Source organism: Coturnix japonica, chromosome 5 (assembly GCF_054131305.1).
Source record: "Coturnix japonica strain WE chromosome 5, WE-NBRP24, whole genome shotgun sequence".
NCBI classification, from domain to species: Eukaryota; Metazoa; Chordata; class Aves; order Galliformes; family Phasianidae; genus Coturnix; species Coturnix japonica.
In genome coordinates, this window is record NC_140667.1 from 53,577,740 (window position 1) to 53,597,662 (window position 19,923).

The following is a 19,923-nucleotide window of genomic DNA, read 5'->3' on the forward strand; positions in this document are numbered from 1 at the left end:
TCCCTCCCTCATGGTTCCAGGCCTTTCGCAATCCTCTTCCTGTTCTCCCCTCCCCCTGCCCAATTGCTGACATTGTTTTCTGGTCCGGTGTTGCAATCTTCAGTCTCTCAATGAGTTTTGTGCCGTTTGCTGCTTGGCTTCCAGCCACGGATCCCACTGACAGATGATAACATGAAATGATGGCCCTCCGTTCTCTGGAGAATCACATTTTCAATTGCTTGCTGCAGAGGAGACAAGCTGGAAAACTTTTTCTTAGGCCAGCACTAAACTGAAGGTATTGCTCCTGCTATGGGATGTCTGCTGATCATCTCTGCAACCACGTGAGCAGCTCCAAGCAGGAAAAACGTGCCTGGATTGCTAAAGCTCCATCACTTGGTGTTTCACCACCGCCCTGTTGTGCCATTTGTGGCCATCTATTCGTGCCTGGTTTTATCTCGCTGTGCAAAGCACTTGGGACACGCGTGTTCATCAAGAGATGCTTCTGTGCTCAGGCACTTGTTCTCTGTCTGGCACTCTGCACTTCCCCTGCAAACCCTCTGGGGGCCTTTGAGACCTTCAGTTTCGCACAACCACTTACACAGGCGTTTCCATATGTGAAATTAATTGTTCAGTACCAAGTCATTCGTGTCTCTGCTTCAGATGCATCCTGATGGCATAGCCATACTGCTAAGGTCAATGATCCGCTGATTGGTGCCAAAGAACCCATTTACAGTCAAATGGCTTGTAGCAATTCAGGGAATGATTCACATAAGGATCATTTGGGCTTTTGAGGGATCAGTAAGTTAAAGATAGGACCAAGGTGCTACTGAAGGGCGTGTGATGAATTATTACCATGAGTATTCAGTGTGAAATACCATGTAGGAAGGGCTACATCCAGATCTGACCCAGGGATGTGTGTCAGTGTGGGCTGAGCTTCCTTTTCTCTTTGAATGAGGTTTGAAGGCTGGCTCCTGTGCCTCTTGTTCTACTCATGCATCCGGGAATGCCTTTATGTTTCATAGCAGCTCGACAGAAGTCAGCCAGATCCAACCTCCCCCAAATGAAGACCAAGTTGATGTTCACTTGCTGTCTCTCAGAGCTGGGGTATTTCCCCCACTACTGCCACGATGAACTGGGATGAACGTTTATCCCACACAGTGATGGAACAGGGAAACAGAGATAGGAGACTGATCAAGAAAAATATATCAGGTGGAGTTAGGAGGCAAAATAAAAGCAGCACCAAAGAGGACTCAGGTTTGCAATCTTACCTTCCCCCTCCCTTGCTGAAGAGAGAGACTTGAAGGCTGACTTTGCCTTGTTACTTCCAGGTTGCCCCATCAAAAGAGCACAAATCTCATCCACTGCAACTGTAACAGGGTAAATTCTTGTCCCATCAGCTAACAGTCATTTAATGCTCTGAGAAAATCGGTGGGAATAACACCCATGCCATTCCCCCCCCTCCTCCTCTTGAGCTTTCAGCCCCTGATTCAGCAAATAGCTTAAGTGCTGCGCTGAACCGGTGCCTTTTAGTTGCTAATGCCATGCAAAAATGCCACGAGAATAAAACAGTTTGCATGAGCGCTGCTAAGAATCCACTTCCTTCTTTGGCTCTTATTTTTTCCACCAGTCCAGGGTACAGCTGGAAAACAGCTCAGCCTGGGAAAGGCTTCTTAACTAAGAGAGACACCACAAAAAACATTTCTGTAGTGATATTTCGGGTCAAGTGGATCTGTCGAGTCAATAGTCGCCAAAGGACAAAGGATTCCTATAAATAAAAGCAATGTAAAGAGTTTTTATTGTCTGACAGAGCTCCTTTAAAGTGCAAAGAAGGCTGGAATGAATTGAAGGCCAGAAAAGGAACAGCAGCTTCTGAACTTTGTAACCTCGGAGTTCTTTCCAGTCACATCCTCAGCTGATAAGAAGTGTGGAAAATTCAAGGAGGAATCAATCTCTGCTCTCTGGGCTCTTGGGGCACCGAGCATAATTTCACAGTTCCTCTGTTTCTCTTCTGAAAACAGGAAGAAATTATGCAGGGTAGTAGCTGTTTAAATACTAGAAAGTGTCCCCGGGGAGAATTACAGACACGTGAGTGATAAATTGAAAGTCAGATAACGAAAGGCTTGGAATGATCCTGAAATTCTTTTGAGTCAAAGTTTCCTCACTGATGTGGGGGCTTTTTCCTATGAGTCTTGTTACGAGCAGTGTGTTGGGTGATGGTTTTATCATGGCGCAGCTTTCCCCTTGCAGTTCCCACTGAAGCAGGGCAAAGGAGAGGAAAAAAACAGGGGGGAGATGGGGGAAAACCAGTTCATCCAGCACTGGATTTTGTTCATGGGAATCGTGTATCCAACCTGCACCAAGTGGTCCTTGCAGCCAGTCTGCAGGTCTGCCAGACCTCTCCTTGTAGCTCTGGGCCGTATGAGTTTGTGTTATGATTCTGTGTTATCCCAGAATCTCCTCCTCCCATTGAGCTGAATGTATCCCAGTTCATTAGCACAAACACTCGGCCTACGCAGCCATTTTGAAGCAAAGACACAAAGTGCATCACAGAACACGCTGGGCTGCTTGAGCAGCGTCATGGCACCTGAGGAAGAGGATGCGATGGCTGAGCTACTTGGTGCTCCCTGGGCAGTGCTGGAGGCAGCTGAGCAGAACGGGTGCTTGCAGGCTGCCTGCAGCACAGCCCATTGCCACAGCCTCCTGCCTTCACCCAGCTTGGCAGCAGCTCCTTCTCCTCCTCCAGGAAATTCCTGTCCTTTAATTCCACACCCCGTGACTGCTGCCCCACACTTGGTTAATGCCAGTACTGCAGAACCCCCTCCCTTGGCCACCACTGCTGTATTCACGGGGTTTCCTATTTTAGGCTCAGACCTGATGCTCTTTGGCACGTGGAGCATCTCCTTGCTTTAGTTTCCAGCATCCCGAATAACGAGGTAATAGCATCGAGCCAACGTTGTGACACAAATAATGAAGACAAATGACTCTTTCTCAGTAGTATTTCAGCTCAGTGAGCCAAGGTCCAGGCTGGTTGGCAACCTGAGAAAACCAGTCTCATCCCGGACTGCTTCACACCCCTCCCTCAGCCCTACTTCAGCTAAACACATCCTGAACAAACAACAGAATGTGCTGCCAAAATAGCAGAAAGAAGCAACTCCCTAAACAGGAGTTTCCCCCTGCCCCGCGGTGTGAACAGCAGGTTTATTGAAGAGACAGGCAGCAAAAACAAGGAGCACGTTGCTGTTATAACCTGCGAACACAACATGAATCACATCGACAGTTTCTAAGGAACAAGTAGGTGGTGAGGACTGCGGGATCAGACTCCAAAGGAAAAATGAATGGACGCTTCCTCTCTCCGCAAAGATTTAACAGGCTGCATTGTAGTTAGGTCTGGGGCTGCTACAAACTGCTCCTCTTTTAGATGAAATACATAGGGTATGCCTGCTAAAATGTGTTTCTGTGGTTAAAAATAAACTGCAATTGGCAAATGAATTAAGTACACATCTGCGGCGGTGCGCTCTCATTCACCCACCGAGTTGCAGTCAGTTCTTTGCAATGAATGTCCCCACTGTTGGAAATTCACAACTACGGCCACATTTAGATAGTAAAACCACATTATTTAGTGCCTCTCAAGATAGATTAATGACACTGTTATTTCTGGAGCTGATTTTGATATAGAGACAAGGCAATTCCATCCCACTGGCCATTGCGACTGTCCCTCAGGCATTTACAGGTGGCCACCGGTACTTGGCTGGATGGATGCTTGGCCAATGTCCTGCTTTTAAATCAACATTATTAAGGTATTATATGAGAATATGGATATGATGAAGCCGAAGGATCAGTTTTCTGGCACCTACCAAGAAATGAAACGATAGAACTTTGACTCTGGATGCGTGTGGTGGTACTGCAGCCAATATGAAGAGGAAACAGGCGTAGGCCTTTTAGCTTGACTTTGTACCACTGTGTTTTTCAGGTTGAAGGGGCTAAAATACACTCTGCTGTGTTTTCAGTATGTTATAACACTGTGCATTATTCACTAATGCCATATGCTGTCTGTGTGATAACAAATGTTCCTTTCCCTTCCCTGCCTGGAATCACAATAAAGGAATGTATCCAACAAAGCGAGGAATTATTTACTTGTGCTTTTGCAACTAAAGGAACAACACCACCCACCTTTGAGTCTATCTTTTCCAATACAATATTCTCCTATTTCCCCTTCACACTTACCCTCTATTTGGGCAGAAATGAAGATCTGGGTGCTGTCTTATTACAACCAGACAAATATCCACAAACCCCAAATTCTCTCTTTGATTTTGCAGCTGTGTCAGTGGAGAGAAACTCCGCTTCAAACGTAGTAGGTCTGTTCCCTTTCCTCAACCCTCCAGTATTGTCAGGAGACCTTTCCTCCTTTCTTTAAGAGAGAGGAGATGAAGGTTTGGGAGGCTGTATGGCCACACAGCTCAGGCTGATTTATCTTGACTGAATTTGCTTGATTCAGGCTTTGGATATCAATGAAAAGAACACTGCTCTTTTGTCTCGCGTGTTGCCCCCTGTAAGAAGCCATGCTTTTTATATTACTGTCTCAAAGTTTGCTGAAATGGACAAGTTCAGGCAAGTCCTGGCCAAGGTTCCAGGACTGCCTTTGTCTGAGACACACAGGAACCAAGGTTCGAGAAATCCCTTTGTTTAGGAGATGGACAAGTCCGGGAGCTACGAAAGGGAGATAAGATATTGATCAATGGCCCTTAAGTGGTCTTTTTGTGTTGGCCTATCTCAAGGAAGATGGCCATCCCTGAGGACTAATGGCCCTTAAGTGGTCTTTCCAGTTGGCCCATCTCAAGGAAGATTGACATCTCTGAGGAAGTCACAAGACTCTGACCCGAGCCGTCCCGAAATCTCTGGAAGGCTGGAAAGAAGGATAAAAAGGGCACGGACAAACCACGGTTTTGTGGGCATCTAGGTATCCGACCTCAGATTCCTCCACTGTTGTCCTACTGCTGCCTATTATCTCTTCTGGGATTGCTGCTCGAGACTCTGCTCCGAGGGACCTCGCTGCCCGAGACTCCACTTCCTGAGACCTCGCTACTCTGACCATCTTCTCTGCGTTTCATCGATCTGCGGCCTGCTACTCCGCTGCAGCTCTCCAACTACGCTTATTTTGCCCCGGACCAACGTTAACAACGTGCTACGGGACGCTGCTGCATCCAGGAGGTGACTATTCCCCGCTTTAACGTAATTCTTGCTCTTTTCTACCTTTTTCTATCGCCTACTTTCCCTTCCCCATCACCCTAATTTTGGCATTCGTCGCTCTCCCTTCCCCGTCCCCTCAATTGTCTATTATTTCCAATAAACTGGTCGGATCAACATTTGAATGCTCTTCTTCTTAATCTCACGCCGGGCATAACATATCAAAAGAACCTTTGCCTCACTCCTAAATTGGAGCGAGACACCCCCCTAAAAAATAATGAAGTGTTTAATACACTAGAGGCAGCTTCAAATGATCTCACTTAATGAGGAAGGTTGTGACAGAAGATTTATTACCCTTTCTGATCTGCTAATGCATTTCCCTAACCACTGCAGCAGAACCAATCACTGTATTTGTATGATACACTCTATTCTGGGGGGGGTTCATTAGTAGTAGGCTAAAAATAACACCAAAGGGCTCAGTCTGTGAGCTAATCCAATTCTTTTAATTGGAAATAAAATTTGATAAGACAACACTCTAATCACAACAGCATCAAACATTAAGACCCTCACTGGGCGTTTTGTCCAAATTGGAGCTTCATGTGACTGCACAGAAAGACCTGACCTAGAAACACAATTGCATCGCTGCTAAAAAGGACAAAACCCAGCCTCCTCATTAAAACAACAACAAAACAACAGGCTTTAGCGCAAGCAGCGGATGGCAGTCTACTCCAATTGATGTACTTAGGAAAACAGGTTTGGCAGCGGGTCTGTTCAAGTGAAACAAACCCAGGGATGCTCTTAGCTCATGGTTGGTAATGAGAATGGGGAATTTCTTTTTCCACAGAAAGAAATAAACAGACAAGAAGGAAAGGAAGATGGAGCGGCTCCCAGCGGGGCGTCCTACCTCTGTGCTGGAATCAAACCTTGCTGAGGCTGCTACAGCCCAGCAATGGCGTTGTGCCGGGCCATGACGGTGCGTAACACGAGCCCAGGGCTTTTCCTGCTGCATCATTCCAACAGCCACAAGCCTAATAGGGAGACAAATGCTTTGAGTTCTACATGGCGTGCTCTTTGCAGGAAGGCAGAGAAAGCCTTGCTTCACAGTTCCCAGGGAATTCACGTTCCCTGCAGGAAGGTTTCATGGCAGCCAGAGCGATGTGGGGCTGAGGAAGCCATTGGGGGCAGCTAATGCATCACAGGTTTCCAGGGGGTTGTTAAAAGGGATGTAGGGAATAGGGAAGTCGTTGCGACTCCCTTCAGCCTCACCCTATAGATTTTATGTGCATCAATTATATATTTACGTCTCAAACTCTATTATTCATAGAGTTGAGTAAACAGGTATTGATTTTTACACCGTAGCACAGACACGTGTTTCTGAGGGGGGTGTTCTCTGTAAGCCTGACCTCATCCGTGCTTCCTGAGAGCAGGATTTCACATGGCTGATCGAGCTGACAAACTCTGCAAGCTGCCACAGTCTGAATGGCAATCAATGGGCTTATCCGTTCCAAACGGACTCCTCCACGTCATGCACGGCTCGGCCCCAGCTGCAAAGCCACCTCTTGGATGCAGAAGCAGCCAGGACTAGATGGAAAGGATGCACGACATGATCTTAGTTTGTCAGGTAACAGCAGCTCTCCCACCTCAGGGGAAGAGAAACGTGGTGGCTGTGTGAATGTAGCACTCGTGATGAGGTTTCTCCCTACCAAACCTTATGATGCTTATAGACGCACGTAAAGGTGGCAGAGGGAAACCCTGAACTGCATTTTGGAGCCCTGCCTTATTTCAAAGGTGAAGAAAAATGACCGACTTCATAGCTAGCTTCGCCATATTGAATCAATGTACAAGTTCCTTATTGGGTTTTTATTGCAGATAAAATTGACAGAGAAAATCACTGGGATATACTTAAAAATGGGAAGGAAATGTGCGTTTCCAATAAAAAGGTCTCTGAAGGTCTCTTGTTTCATAGGAAGGAAGCTGTCTTTATATTACATGAACTATAAAAAATGATTAAAACTGAAGAGAGACAGGAAGCTGATAATTTGATTTATCATCTTAATGGCTATGATTCATGAATAAATAACATAATGGTTTATGTCTCTCTTGTAAAAGAAGTAGAGAAGAGCCATTTGTCTAATAAATGACTTCAAAAATTACAGCTGAGCCTTGTTTGCCACATTTGTTCTATTTAAAAAGAATGAGCGAGTATCTTATTTCTTATTACTTACTAGGACATTTGTTGTATTATTTATAAGAGTCAAAAACCTTAACTAAAAGCCACTCATCTCTGACCACAGTCTGCCATTAGCTTTAAATCCAGGAAAGAGAAAAGGATTGATCACTGGATCAATAAATCCAGCCTTAGAGCTGACTAAAAGCTTCCTTTAACCTCCTTCCTACAGCATCCTTTTTCAAAATTAAAGCATCCCCCTTCTTAATTATTGAAGATATTACAGTAAGGCCACGTGCGTCTGCATCACACAAGGATTTCTCTTCCACACTGGAAACAAAGATTGTTGGAAAGAAAGACTTTATCCTCCATATCACTGGACAAACCACTCCCAGCCCACCAATGACCCCAGGAACAGAATGAACGCAGTGTTTCATGTTTTTAAGCCACCCTGTAGATGCTGTTTGCTCAATGTGCAAAGAACCTGAGTCCCTTTATCAATATCATTTATCAAAACCAGGTCCCCCTTTCTTACCAGAGGTGGTTACACTGATGTAAGGCGCTGCCTTCCTACAGAACCACAAAGCAACATGGGTGAGCCTTCAAAGCAACAGAAACCACTTGAGGGACAGAATTCCTGCATAGAGCTGGTTGGGTGTATCCAAGCAGGGGAATGAAGCCAGGGCTGCTACTGAGGCACATCTCCATTAGCTGCACGCCTGCTGACACCTCGAGTACTTCTATTTCCCCAAGCCTTTCTTTGTTTCATTATCAGTCTTTGTCCCAAAGAACCAGACATCTTTACATGACAAGAACTTGCAATGACAAACTGGAAGTTCTTACCCTGTTTCTGAGGCTTTCTGAGAGATCTGGAGGGCTTCTCTGTTTAACTTCAAGGCTTTGTTATCTTCGGAACATTCTTCAGATAGATAATGCAAGGCGCTATAAGGGATTATTTGAGCAAACAACACCAGTAAGACTGTAAGTCATAGAATGATAGAATGGCCTGGGTTGCAAAGGACCACAGTGCTCATCCAGTTTCAACCCCCTACTATGTGCAGGGTTGTCAACCACCACACCAGGCTGCCCAGAGCCACGTCCAGCCTTGAAAGGCACTATTTTTACATGCAGCACACCTTCATCCCTTAACTGCTATATTATATAGGCCTCCTAAAAATGGAGAGCTCAAGACATTTTAGGGGTAAGTGATGCATCAGCACCACGCGGCTGCCAAAGCAGTGTAGGCTGCAGAAGGAATAGCACTGAAATGACAGCAAGTTGCAAACCTATACCCTAAAAAGCTCTTTCATGGCCTTTCATTCTGAAGGGACATTTCTCAGGTGGCTTTGAAAGAGCTGGTGGCCCTGATAAGTTCCAAAGTAGATGAGACTCTTGGCTGAAATCTGCATTTTTTGGACTTGTGAAATAAACTATAATAACGGGAACTCCCATCTAAAATTGAGCTGAAGTTTCTGAAAGGCCGCACGTGGCTCTAAAATCAAATCAGATTTCAAGGCAGTTACTACTATCTTTGATTGCAGCAGCCCTTTGTATTGACAGGCACAGAATAAAAACCAGCAAATTTGTCCCCTGCTATTCATTCACTTTGTGTAAGGAAAATGGCAGGGGTAGATAAAGAAGAAATAGATTGACTAATATGATGCTGTTCTCGACAAAACACAGCTTATGCAAAAGTTAGTATCAGTTGAATGGAAGCAGCGCAAGGAAAACACTGCCCCCCCCTCCCCCCCCCAAAAAAAGAGTAATTTTTCTGTCATCAGTCATACAATTATCATTTGCATATGGAGGAGGGAGACTCTCAGCTGGTATAAACTCTTCTAAGTGCATCAATAAAGCCATGCTGATTTATAGCAGCTGAGAGTTTGTCCTGCAGCGCATTCATCCATGTGCGATGTGATAGATTGATGTGTTTGCATTTTCTCCCTGGAGACTTTGGTTTGAAACCTGTTTAAAACACAGTGAAAACAAACTGGCTGGTCTCTAAGCAGATGTCCCTGGAAATCTATTTACATCACAGTGGCAGCAGTTCAGGGGAAAAGGTATTTTATGTGCAGGGGCAGCGTGGGCAGGAAAGCAGGTCCCCAATGGTGCTGTACTGCAAAGCTTCCTTGGTAACTCCTCAGCATCCAGCTTCCAGGGTGGATCTGATGCCTGCAAATTCAGTGTGCTGCACGAGGTGAAATGGAGATATTCAAAGAGAAACATTGCTTATGCTCCTGTAGCCCTTAGTCTGCAACCTGTAAGACTGCGCTGTGCTGCGTGCTCCCACTTATATCCTGCACACATATATTTTACGAGTAATTGCCCATTTTAGATAAGATCTTTTCCACACATTAAACCAATCATGCAGCAGCAGATCTGACTGTCCATCACCACCTCAGGACCAACTACTTGAGATCAAATAGTTTAACACCCATAAACACCACCAGGTCCTCAAGGAAATATCTTCTTTCTCCCCCTCCTACCCTGTGCTTTATCATTTCAGAAGCAGAAGCTCCTATAGCAAAGAAGTTTGTTCCTGTACCAAGTGTTGACCTCAGCTTGAATTGTTTCTCCCCCTCCCTGATGGGTGTTCAGTCCCTGATGTATTTATAGCGAGATCATATCCTCTTTCAAACTTCATTTTGCTAGGAATAGTAATGTTAGAAATAGATTGATGAAATTACTAGATTAAATACGGGCATACACACGAGACTAGAGACTTGGTTTAAAAGAAATGCAGAAAATACAGATGAGTCAGTCTTTAGTTAACAGTGCGTTATTTCAAACATGTCAGCAACAGATGGAAATACAATATAAAAGACGGATCAAGTTCAAAACCAATCTTTAAGGTTTTTCAATCTAAAGACTATCCATCTATAGAAATACCAGAAAGCCTACCTGGAATTCCATAGAACTAGTTTAGGAACAGTACCAAAAGCCCACAATGAATATCATTTCTGAAAGAGAGCTGGGAAGACTCAAAGTACATTTGGATAAGAAAGCCTTAGGCAAAGGCTAGTTTGAGTTGTAAATGATCTGCAGAAAAAAAAGGAAGAAAAACATCAAACTGGCATTAAAAAGAAACTCAAAGGGAAGAAAGACCGAACACACAATTCATCTGTTTAGAGCCAATCTCATTCTGTCACAAAAATATCTTCTAGCTTTGCTGCTCTGGTACATCGATCCTGAGTACTCTAACTTTCGATTTATAGTGATATTCCTTCAGATACAGCTTCACTGACGGAGGAATAGGAAGTGCATCAATACCATCGTAAGTTGTACAGTTGCAAATAACTGTTCTACATATATGTTGAAGAGAGAAAGGAAAAGTCCTGTTCAATGGAGTGGACAAGAGCGGTTCAAAGAACATACAGGAGCTTGGATCCTTATAGTGCTCTAAGAGTCCCGTGATGTCAGGAGAATGGAAGACACAAGGATCATGGGCATCAAAGCTGAAGTTATGATTCCACTGCTCTATCCGCGCGTGGAGAGAACGGCTGTAGCGCCTGAAGCTCACAGAAAACAAATAGTCTTCTTGGGCAGAATCTCGTAACAAAAACGTTCCCTCTGGCTTTCCTTCCAGCAGTGCTTCGGCTGCATACTTATCCATGACCCCCCAGTAACAGGGGTTGTTGTTGATCTGAAGGAGGTCTGGGACAAGGCAGTGCACGTAATCAATCTGTGTATGGTATTTTGGAGGCGTTTCCATCCGCAGCAGCTCATCATCAGTTTCCCATTTGGGCTTGTTTCTTTTCCTAGAGCTTGTGCACAGTGTTATAACTTCATCGTCAGAGTCCATATCGCTGTCATCTTTACTGCTCCTTACCACCTTCCCTGCCACCGGCTCTGAGTCCCGCCTGGAGGGAATGCCGTCAGTAAGGTCAGAAGATGGGGAGGGAGCTGACGGGGGATCAGACTCTATCTCGTTGTCTCGTAGGCCCTCCTCCTTTTCCTCATTCTGGGATAAGTCAGCAATTATCCAGTCTTCTGCTTTTTGGTTTATAGGGGCTGTATGCCTTTTAATCAAGTGCCACCGAAATGCAAGCTCTGAGCGCGGAGGAAAAGGACACTTATCCAGCATTAATTCACTGATATGAATTTTTCTCTTCGATTGAAGTCCCGACGCGTGCCGACTGGTACAATTCTTTATGGGGAAGCACTGACCCACAGCATCCTGCAATTTTTGTTTGAGAGACCGGCCTAAAAACCTGTGTCCACACGAACGATCTAGATCCAGCTCAATAGAGGAGCAGCTATACTTTCTCTCCTGGCTCCTTAAATTGGGCCCTGACCTTCCTGCTGCATTTGCTGTCTCAGTGTCAGAACAGCGCTCCGTCTTTTTCGACCAGGAAAGCTTCTTTCCACTCCAGACATAACCATCCTTTCTGTCTGCACTTCTGCTCCGGCTGCTCTTAGGTCTCACATCTGCGTTTTTAATATTACTGTCTTTATTTTCTGCCATTTCAATAGCTCTGCTCCCCAAGTTTCCAGAAAGCGCAGATTTTTTTCTTGCAGGTTTTTCTACCCAAGGAAGCTTCTCTGTGGTGCTTTCTGAAAGTATCTGAGGACAAAGAGAAGACAGCTAAGTTAACAGCTTTGCACGCACACAACACAAGATGAATGCCTGTGTATGCATGACAACAGCGACAATTAATTGTTAGCCACCTACAAGTAATGATCAAGCTGAATTCTTGAGAGCCCTCCACAGATCCTGGCCTGATCCCAGACAAGGATCTTAATCTTCCCTTGTAAAAAGCATCCTCCAGAATAAACAATTCCATGTATTTTTAGAGTCCCTATTCTGACTGTGCAGCAGAGCAGAAGGTTGGAGGTGCTGGCGATCCTCTTTTGCCAGGGTCTGTTTTAACATGAAGCACTTCACACGGCAGGTGACGCTGCTTTAGTTGTTTCTCGAGCAAATTCTGCATCTCTTCCAAATAACCTTTCAGGAAGAAACAAGGCAGAGCAGAAACAAGTAGGTCAGAGTACAAAGAGCTACTGTACCTAGATGATATGCCTGTTTGCTGCTAATCCACAGAGCGGGATGCCAGAGATCAGTTTCTTAACTGACACTTTTGGGTCACTTTCTGGATAAAAAAAATAAATAAATTATATCAGTCACAGATTCTGTCAATTTCTGAAAGCTGTTTTCCTTTGCCTTTTAAAACGGAGCTAGAAAATACTGAGCCCCCAAGGGATTGAAATATCTGGGGCTTTACATACTGAACAGGATTAAAACAAATCCAGTCCCTTACTAAAAGCAATTTTAAAAGGCCATGAAAGATGGAACTGCTTATTACTCATTAGAGAAGAAAGTTTACATTATTAAAATCACTGCTGCTTTGAGACCCACGGTCGCTGATTTCATTCTCTTTTGTTTTCAAAAGTGCAATGAATTCTCAGCTAGATAAGAGATCTCCTTTTGAATGCTGCGCTTTGAAGAGCAAAAATTCCTCTTTTGATTGCTCAGTTGAAAGTAGAGCAGAGATCTTTTCTTAAGGAACACAGACAGCAATATGCTGCGTATGACATACCCTCCTGAGGCATGGCAGGATGCAGAACTGCTTTCCATCACATACCACGATTCCTTTGCACCAAAAGGAGATTCGGAGCCTGCTGTCCACTGTTGGTTTTTTAAACTAATTGACGTGGTAAATATTAAGCAGGAAAAGCAAAGGGCATCCACTTCCTCTCTCCATTCAATTCGTTCTCATCATTAGGATTAGCCAGCATGACACAATCTCCCTGCAGTCCCCCAGGGGCTGAGCAGGCTGAGGTCTTGCCTCTGCTTTCAGTAAAGAGAAAGCCTGCTGTGCCAGAGGCTTCCATGCAATCTGCAGAGCAAATGCAACCCAGATGGAACTTTCGCTGAGAATTTTTGACATTGTGTTCATTGTTTACAATCCACAAACCTGGGGGAGGGGGAGTGGAGAGGAAAAGGGAGGGAAAGGTGGAGCAATGCAAGGAGATGAAATGTGGAATGAGGGTAGGAGAGAGAAATGATTGCAAATATGTGGGACAAAAAATAACAGCCTGGTGTTAGAGGCAGCTAGATGAACGATCCCTCAGCGGTTGTGAAAGCAGAGGATGTGTCCACATTTCAGCAATTACAAATCATCAAATATTAAAGCCTGTTTTCTTCTCTCAAGGTTTTACACACTGCTTTTCAGTGAAAACTCTGCAGATGTAAGACTGACAGAAGAATGATGCATTTGCATGAGACTTAAACTGCCTTTATTTAGACCAAAGCTCTGACTGCTTCTCTAATATCTCTATTTTTCATCCAGAGTAGAGCACTGAGTTTTCTACACAATGACTGGAAAAAACCAAACAACCCACAAACCTATTCTAGATTCAGCCTGTAATAATCTGTACTAACTATATGTATGGGATTTTTAATTAGAAAGGGAGATCTCATTTCATAGAATCACAGAATGGCCCTGGTTGGAAGGGACCTCAAGGATCATGAAGCTCCAACCCCTCACCACAGGCAGGGCCACCAACCTCCACATTGATACCAGCCCAGGCTGCCCAGGGCCCCATCCAACCTGGCCTTGAACACCTCCAGGGATGGACGGGGCATCCACAGCCTCTCTGGGCAGCTGTTCCAGCACCTCATCACTCTCAGAGTAAAGAACTTCCCCCTGACATCCAACCTAAATCTTCTCTTCACTTAGGGTACAAAGTCAAGTACTTAAAAATTAGGATATGATGGTTTGTAATTGACTTTGAAACCTTTACCTCACCCCACACATCCAGACTGTACAAGGAATAAAATGATGCAGAATATGGGATTTTAATTAAAAGCTGAGATGTACAAAACCGAAATGTGCTGAAAAGGCCTGATATCCCCCAGTGTGACAGCACAGCCTTACCACTGAAATAAATTTGGTGTTTTGTGTCATCTCTGCCTAAGCTGTTGTGTTTAATTGCAAAGCCACGTTCTACTTCCTACCTTTCCTCCATCACGTCCCAGCGGTATCTGAACCCTGCAACTCAAAGTGGAGCGATAGCACATGATGTTGTAAGACATGAACCATTAGCCAGCAGCACAGAAAGCTGCTCCCAGGGCTCTGATGGCTGCTGGGAGCAAGGCACGATCCCACCACGTCACAGAAGTAATCATTCATCAGACACCCATGGAAAGAGCGCAGAGTGGGTGAAGAAAACAGGACACCATCCCACTAAAGCCAAGTTTGAATCTGCTCTCATGGAAAAAGAGTAAAGGGTAACCCAGCACACACATGGAATACCCAAATCCCTCCGCCTCGTGTTCCAACCTTCATACTTTTCCCAGTCCATGACTCAAAGCCCTGCCTGTAAAATGGGGACCAAAAATATTCTGAGTACACAGACATAAAGGACAGTGATGCATTCAGCGCTATATTGCTGCTTAAGGCCATCTACCTAAACCAGCCACCCCCTGCACTGCACACTGGTGAGGAAACACAACGTTGTACCTATATCCATTAATGGCTGAATGCAACTGAAAAAGCAGAAGAGGAAAGGGAGAATAAAAACCAGGGAACACAGAGTGTACTTTTCCCTATAGGCAATGCTAAATGGAGAAGTCGTGCACCGCACAGCTTACATACGTCAGTTCTGAGATCTTCCCTTCTGCAAAAAGTGAAGAGACAAGCAATGGTAGGGAATGACACAGATACCATTAGTCCTCTGCCTACAAAAGCTTTCTTTGAAGCGGGGATACCTCAGGCATCTCAGCAGCAGATGCATTTGACAAAAGAACCTGACGCTCGAGACTCAAAGCAAACCAGCAGAGCAAAAGCAGCACGCAGGGATAAACAGAGTTCACATGGGGCCATGGGATCCGGCTCGCAGTTCAAGGTTATCCAACGCTGCTGTGGCTTGCGGTCCCCGAGGACAGGCAGCGGGGTGGGTTCTGTTGTTGTTTTCACCAGGGCACAGCTCCCTGAACATGAAGAGCCTCTTTGGCTCTGTCTGCAGGCTCAGATGGGGCAGCAGCCTCCTCCAGGTGCTCTTTCCTTCCAGCGTCAATGCCCTGACACTAAACTTCAGGCCTCCCAGCCAGCTGTACAATGTATTCTCAGTGCTTATCTGTGATAAAGCATATTCAGCCTCAACATAAGCCTGTTGATATCTGTTGCAAAACACCCAATAACTCCAACAGCAGAATCAAAACTCTTAAGTGTAGGCAAATTCTCCCCCCCCTCTGCTTTCAATAAATACTGAATTGCTTTAACTCGATATTTATGCCCTGCACCACTGGACCCTTGCCTTAAGCTCAGAGCCTCCAAGTCCTTTCTGTGAAGCTGCTTCAGTCACTGTACAAAGAAGAAAGAGAATGTCATAACATCCCCTGGGTGCTGGTTGAAAAGCTGCCTGCAGCCCAATCTCCAGCCCTTCAGTGCTGAGGGAGCCTGTCCTGGACACCACCAGGATGGAGGTGTGACCTTGTTCCAGAAAGCACTCGGCAGGTTTGCTGTTCCCATACAGAACAGCCAAGGGGGCTCTGTGTGATGCCTCTAATAAAAGATTCCTACACTAAATTCAATGAATCCTGATATATTGTCTTCTTCTAATTTTTCTCTCTGACAAACGCCTGACAAAGAAGTCAGAAGGGAAAAACAGCTCCCATTTATTACGACGTGCATAGAAGTCATTTCAGAGATCTCTCACTGGTCACATGCTGTTTTCATTACTTTCACCCAATTACATTTTGGCTGCGAGACCGCATTTTAAAACCTGACCTTCCACAGAAGTTGAGCTGCTATTGACTTTTTATGGAGAAAAGCCCAACCTATAAAGAATAACGTTGAGTTTCAATTCCTCTCTACTTATTTGTCTCTGTTTTGAATGCGTTTATTTCGATTTACGATACGGCATCCAAAATACCTGACTGTGGAATGGAGCTCAACTCCAGCTTTCAATAGATTAAAGACATTATCACATGTACAAAAGAGAAATTACTGTTTAAATACACAGCTGGTAATCCAGAATGATTGCCTGGATATACACCCAGTCCCCACCGAGTCTGTACATTCCCAGACACCTCCCTCAGACCCAAAGCAGGGCTCTTTTATTCATTCAGAATCACAGAATGACCCGGGTTGGAAGGGACCTCAAGGATCATGTAGTTCCAACCCCCCTGCCTGGCAGGGCCACCAAACATACACCTTTACTAGGTCAGGTTGCCCAGGGCCCCGTCCAACCTGGCCTTGAACACCTCCAAGGACGGGGCATCCACAACCTCACTGGGCAGCCTGTTCCAGGGCCTAACCACTCTCCTAGTGAAGAACTTCCCCCTAACATCCAACCTAAATCTTCCCTCTTTTAACTTAAAACCATTTCCCCGTGTCCTGCTATTGTCAGCCCCTTATACCTGAGATGTGGAAGAGGCTTGGAAGGCTCAGACCTGCTGCTTTCAAGGCACCTTGTGTATGGGCTGCAGGAGAGCCGGGCAGTGCGCTCAGCAGCCTCTCAAGCACTAAATCAGGAACAGCTTTATGGCCCATGACCAACACCTCGCTCGTGCTCCACCCAGAAACCCTACAGGTGAGCTGCACGCTCCCACCCTGCAACTGCCTGCTCTCCCAGCCGGCTACACCTCCCCATAAAGCCACCTGCTTTAATTTCCAACTGGATTTAAAGGCTAACCTTGATGCCTCACCACTTCCAATGGGACAGAGCCAGGGTGCCCCATTCCCTTGGCCAAGCGACCTTCAAACCTACAGACCCCAAAAGCTTTCCCAGGAATTACAGAGCTCCTCCAGCAGGCAACACTTCTGGACTGTACATTGGGACCTGTGCGTGAAGCTGAGCTCGCAGCATAAAATGTTTCAGGTGGAGTCTGCACGAGGCATTCTGCAAACTAAAGTAAATAATTAGAGGCATAATAATACAGCTGGCACACGCTTCTCTCAGCCCCAGGAGCTTGCTGTAAGAATAGCTTGGTCTTCCCACTCATCCGGTAAGTGGTTCAGTGAGAATCACGGTGCTAGCACACATTATCCTCTCCAGAAATCACGCTTTACTGCAATATGTCAGGGTACACCCATGGAAAACATGTCTTCACACAGCTGCCACGGGGTTTAAATAATGAAATCCGGGCATATTCATTAAAAAAGAGATATATATATATAAATAAATAAAGGCAAAAAAGAAGCATGCCCACTTGGCAGTGCTGCCTTACTCATTCATGAAAGTAGCGACACAGTGCTATGTATGAAGAGCCCGATCGCATTTCCAGCACAAATAAATCCCTCTGCTCACCCAGCACTGATCACTCCCCTACAGAGGAAAACTGAGGATAAAAGGGCTCTGCCTGGAAGCAATTTGCCTCAGAAGCACGAATAAATTGGGCCGGAACAATAAAATTACATCAAGGAAAAGCAGAGAACTGCTTTTTGGGGTTTTATTTTCCCTTTATTTCAGGTATGCCAAGCTCTCACACCTCTCATCCTTTAAGAAACACAGGAAAGATGCTTAGCTCCTATTTTCCAGCCTATGAACACACCGAATGCCATATCACTACCTGCTTCCAGCACAGTGACAGCTGTAATTAGAGGGGTTGTAATTAGAGGGGTTGTAATTAACAACCTGCACTCGGTTCTGACCCCACGGGGATGCCAGTAGCCCCCTGTCACACCGGGACCTCAGAGCCCCATCCTACAGCTCCTGAGGGGCGAGGACTGGGCGCACACCCCCCGTCCAAACACATCTGATGGGTGAAGATGCCCCTATTCGACACACGTTCACCGAGGCAAACCAAGCAGGACGCGGTTTGTAGCTGAAGCTTTCACCCACAGCCCCCACATCACCTCATGCTGGGTAGGTGCAGCATGCAGCCCGCCTGCCCTGACTCCGGACAGGGCTTTTAGGGGCAGAAGTCTCCCCACAAGCAAGAGACGAAGGGAGAAAAGCAGGAAGGCCGTTCGCATTCGGCTCCTCACCCCCGTATACCCCTCTTAGCGCTCACCTGCAGCACTGAGCACTCAGCCCCGGCCCGGCCCCGTCACCTGCCGGAGCTCAACCACCTCCGAGCGGCCCCAGCCTCACCGTCCGCCGCCATCCCGCTGTGTGCCGGCCCGGCCCGGCCCCCGCCGCTCTCAGCCCCGCCCCGGGCCCTGACGGAGCCGTGACGGAGCGGGGCCGGACCTGGAGCGGGCGGGAAGGATCGAACGGGGTTGTGAGGTGAGGGGAGCGCGGCCTGGGCCCAGCGCCCGGCTTTGGGGTCTGCACAGCCCATGAGGGGCTGCAGGGTTGCGATGTGGTGGCGGAGGAGCAGCCCGCATGGGTCTGTTTTCTTCCTTTTTCCACCTTGGCTTGTTTTCCTCCCCGTTTTGGGGTATTGAGTTGGGTTACGGCCCTATTGATATAGGATATGTGGGAGGAAGTGGGGATCTGAGTGTGCTTCCATTCTCCGTGAGTGGGATTCTGCATCTGGGGTTCTTACTAAAGTCTTTCTTAAAAATTGATGCTATTTCCTGCTCTTGTTTAATAAGGAAGAACAAAGATGCTGTCAGCACAAAAGCCGATGCGGTACGGACACACAGAGGGACACACGGATGTGTGCTTCGATGACAGTGGCAGGTAAGTGCCCCAGTCCTAGAGAAAAGGGGAAAATATCATCATAAAAGTGACTTAAGGGATGGGACACCTCCTTGTGTGGACAGGCTGAGAGCTGGGGCTGTGCAGCCTGGAGAAGGGAAGGCTCTGGGGAGACCTGAGAGCAGCCTTTGGGTATCAAAAGGGGGGCTGTAAGGAAGGGGACAGACTCTTTGTTGTGATAGGACAAGGGGAAATGGTTTCCAACTAAAAGAGGGAGAGTTAGATTGGTTATAAGATGTTTTTTACAGTAAAGGCAGTGATGCACTGGTACAGGTTGCCCAGGGAGGTGGTGGATGGCCATGCAGACACCCAAGGTCAGGCTGGATGGGGCTCTGAGCACCTAGTGAAGCTGTGGGTGACCCTATTTGTTGCAGGGAGTGGGACCAGGTGGTCTTGAAGGAGCCCTTCCAACTCAAACGATTCTATAATTATATAGGAGATGGGTGGTCTCATTCTTGTCTGTTGCTTTCTGAGGACTATCTGTTCCAGCTGCACTACTGGACAGGCAGACCTATGACCCAGCTTGGTCTGGCACATCCTTTACTTATCTTTGTTGAGAACAGTATGTATGTAGGACGTATAGAATCATTAAGGTTGGAAAAGATTTCTAGGATCATCCAGTCTAGCCAGCCGCCCACCCCCAGTATTGCCTACTAAACCATGCTCCTTAATAGCACGTTTCCATGTTTCTTAAACACCTCTAGGGATGGTGACTCCTCCACCTCCTTGGGCAGCCTGTGCCAATACCTCACTTCTCTTTTGGAGAAGAAATGATTCCTAATACCCAACCTGACTCTCCCCTGGTGCAGCTTAAGGCCATTACTTCTCATCCTATCACTGGTTACCTGGGAAGAGAAGCCGACCCCTAAAAACACATGTATAAGATCCTTATATATACATGTATACATGAATATACATGTATATTCACTTCTACAAAAGTGATTTCATAGACTCTAAATGTAGCTTGGAAGAAAATATGTTTGCATATGCCGTAAGAAATT

General features: G+C 46.1%; 2 protein-coding genes across 5 annotated transcripts in view; one reads left to right on the forward strand and one right to left on the reverse strand.

Annotated features, from left to right (window-relative positions):
- Window positions 1-10,077: 10,077 nt before the first annotated feature.
- On the reverse strand, window positions 10,078-18,396 carry SOCS4 (suppressor of cytokine signaling 4). Of its 3 annotated transcripts, none has more exons than XM_015865862.3 (3): window positions 18,291-18,396; window positions 12,003-12,275; window positions 10,078-11,894 (listed from the first exon to the last, which is right to left on the reverse strand). In XM_015865862.3, the coding sequence occupies exon 3, from the start codon at window positions 11,793-11,795 to the stop codon at window positions 10,491-10,493; it is 1,305 nt and encodes a 434-aa protein (XP_015721348.2). In that variant the 5' UTR covers window positions 11,796-11,894; window positions 12,003-12,275; window positions 18,291-18,396; the 3' UTR covers window positions 10,078-10,490. The 3 variants fall into 3 exon arrangements, with proteins under 3 accessions (XP_015721348.2, XP_015721347.2, XP_015721346.2); XM_015865861.3 differs by lacking the exon at window positions 12,003-12,275 and adding an exon at window positions 12,338-12,420; XM_015865860.3 differs by lacking the exon at window positions 12,003-12,275.
- An 82-nt stretch (window positions 18,397-18,478) lies between these two features.
- The window catches only part of WDHD1 (WD repeat and HMG-box DNA binding protein 1), a 28,468-nt gene continuing 27,023 nt past the window's right edge, over window positions 18,479-19,923 (forward strand). The window contains exons 1-2 of one of the 2 annotated variants that reach the window (XM_085549673.1): window positions 18,479-18,608; window positions 18,817-18,904. In XM_085549673.1, the coding sequence (XP_085405799.1) occupies window positions 18,605-18,608; window positions 18,817-18,904 (92 nt within the window). In that variant the 5' untranslated portion in view covers window positions 18,479-18,604. The remainder of the gene's footprint in view (window positions 18,609-18,816; window positions 18,905-19,923) is intronic. The other variant, XM_015865855.2, reaches the window with a different exon arrangement.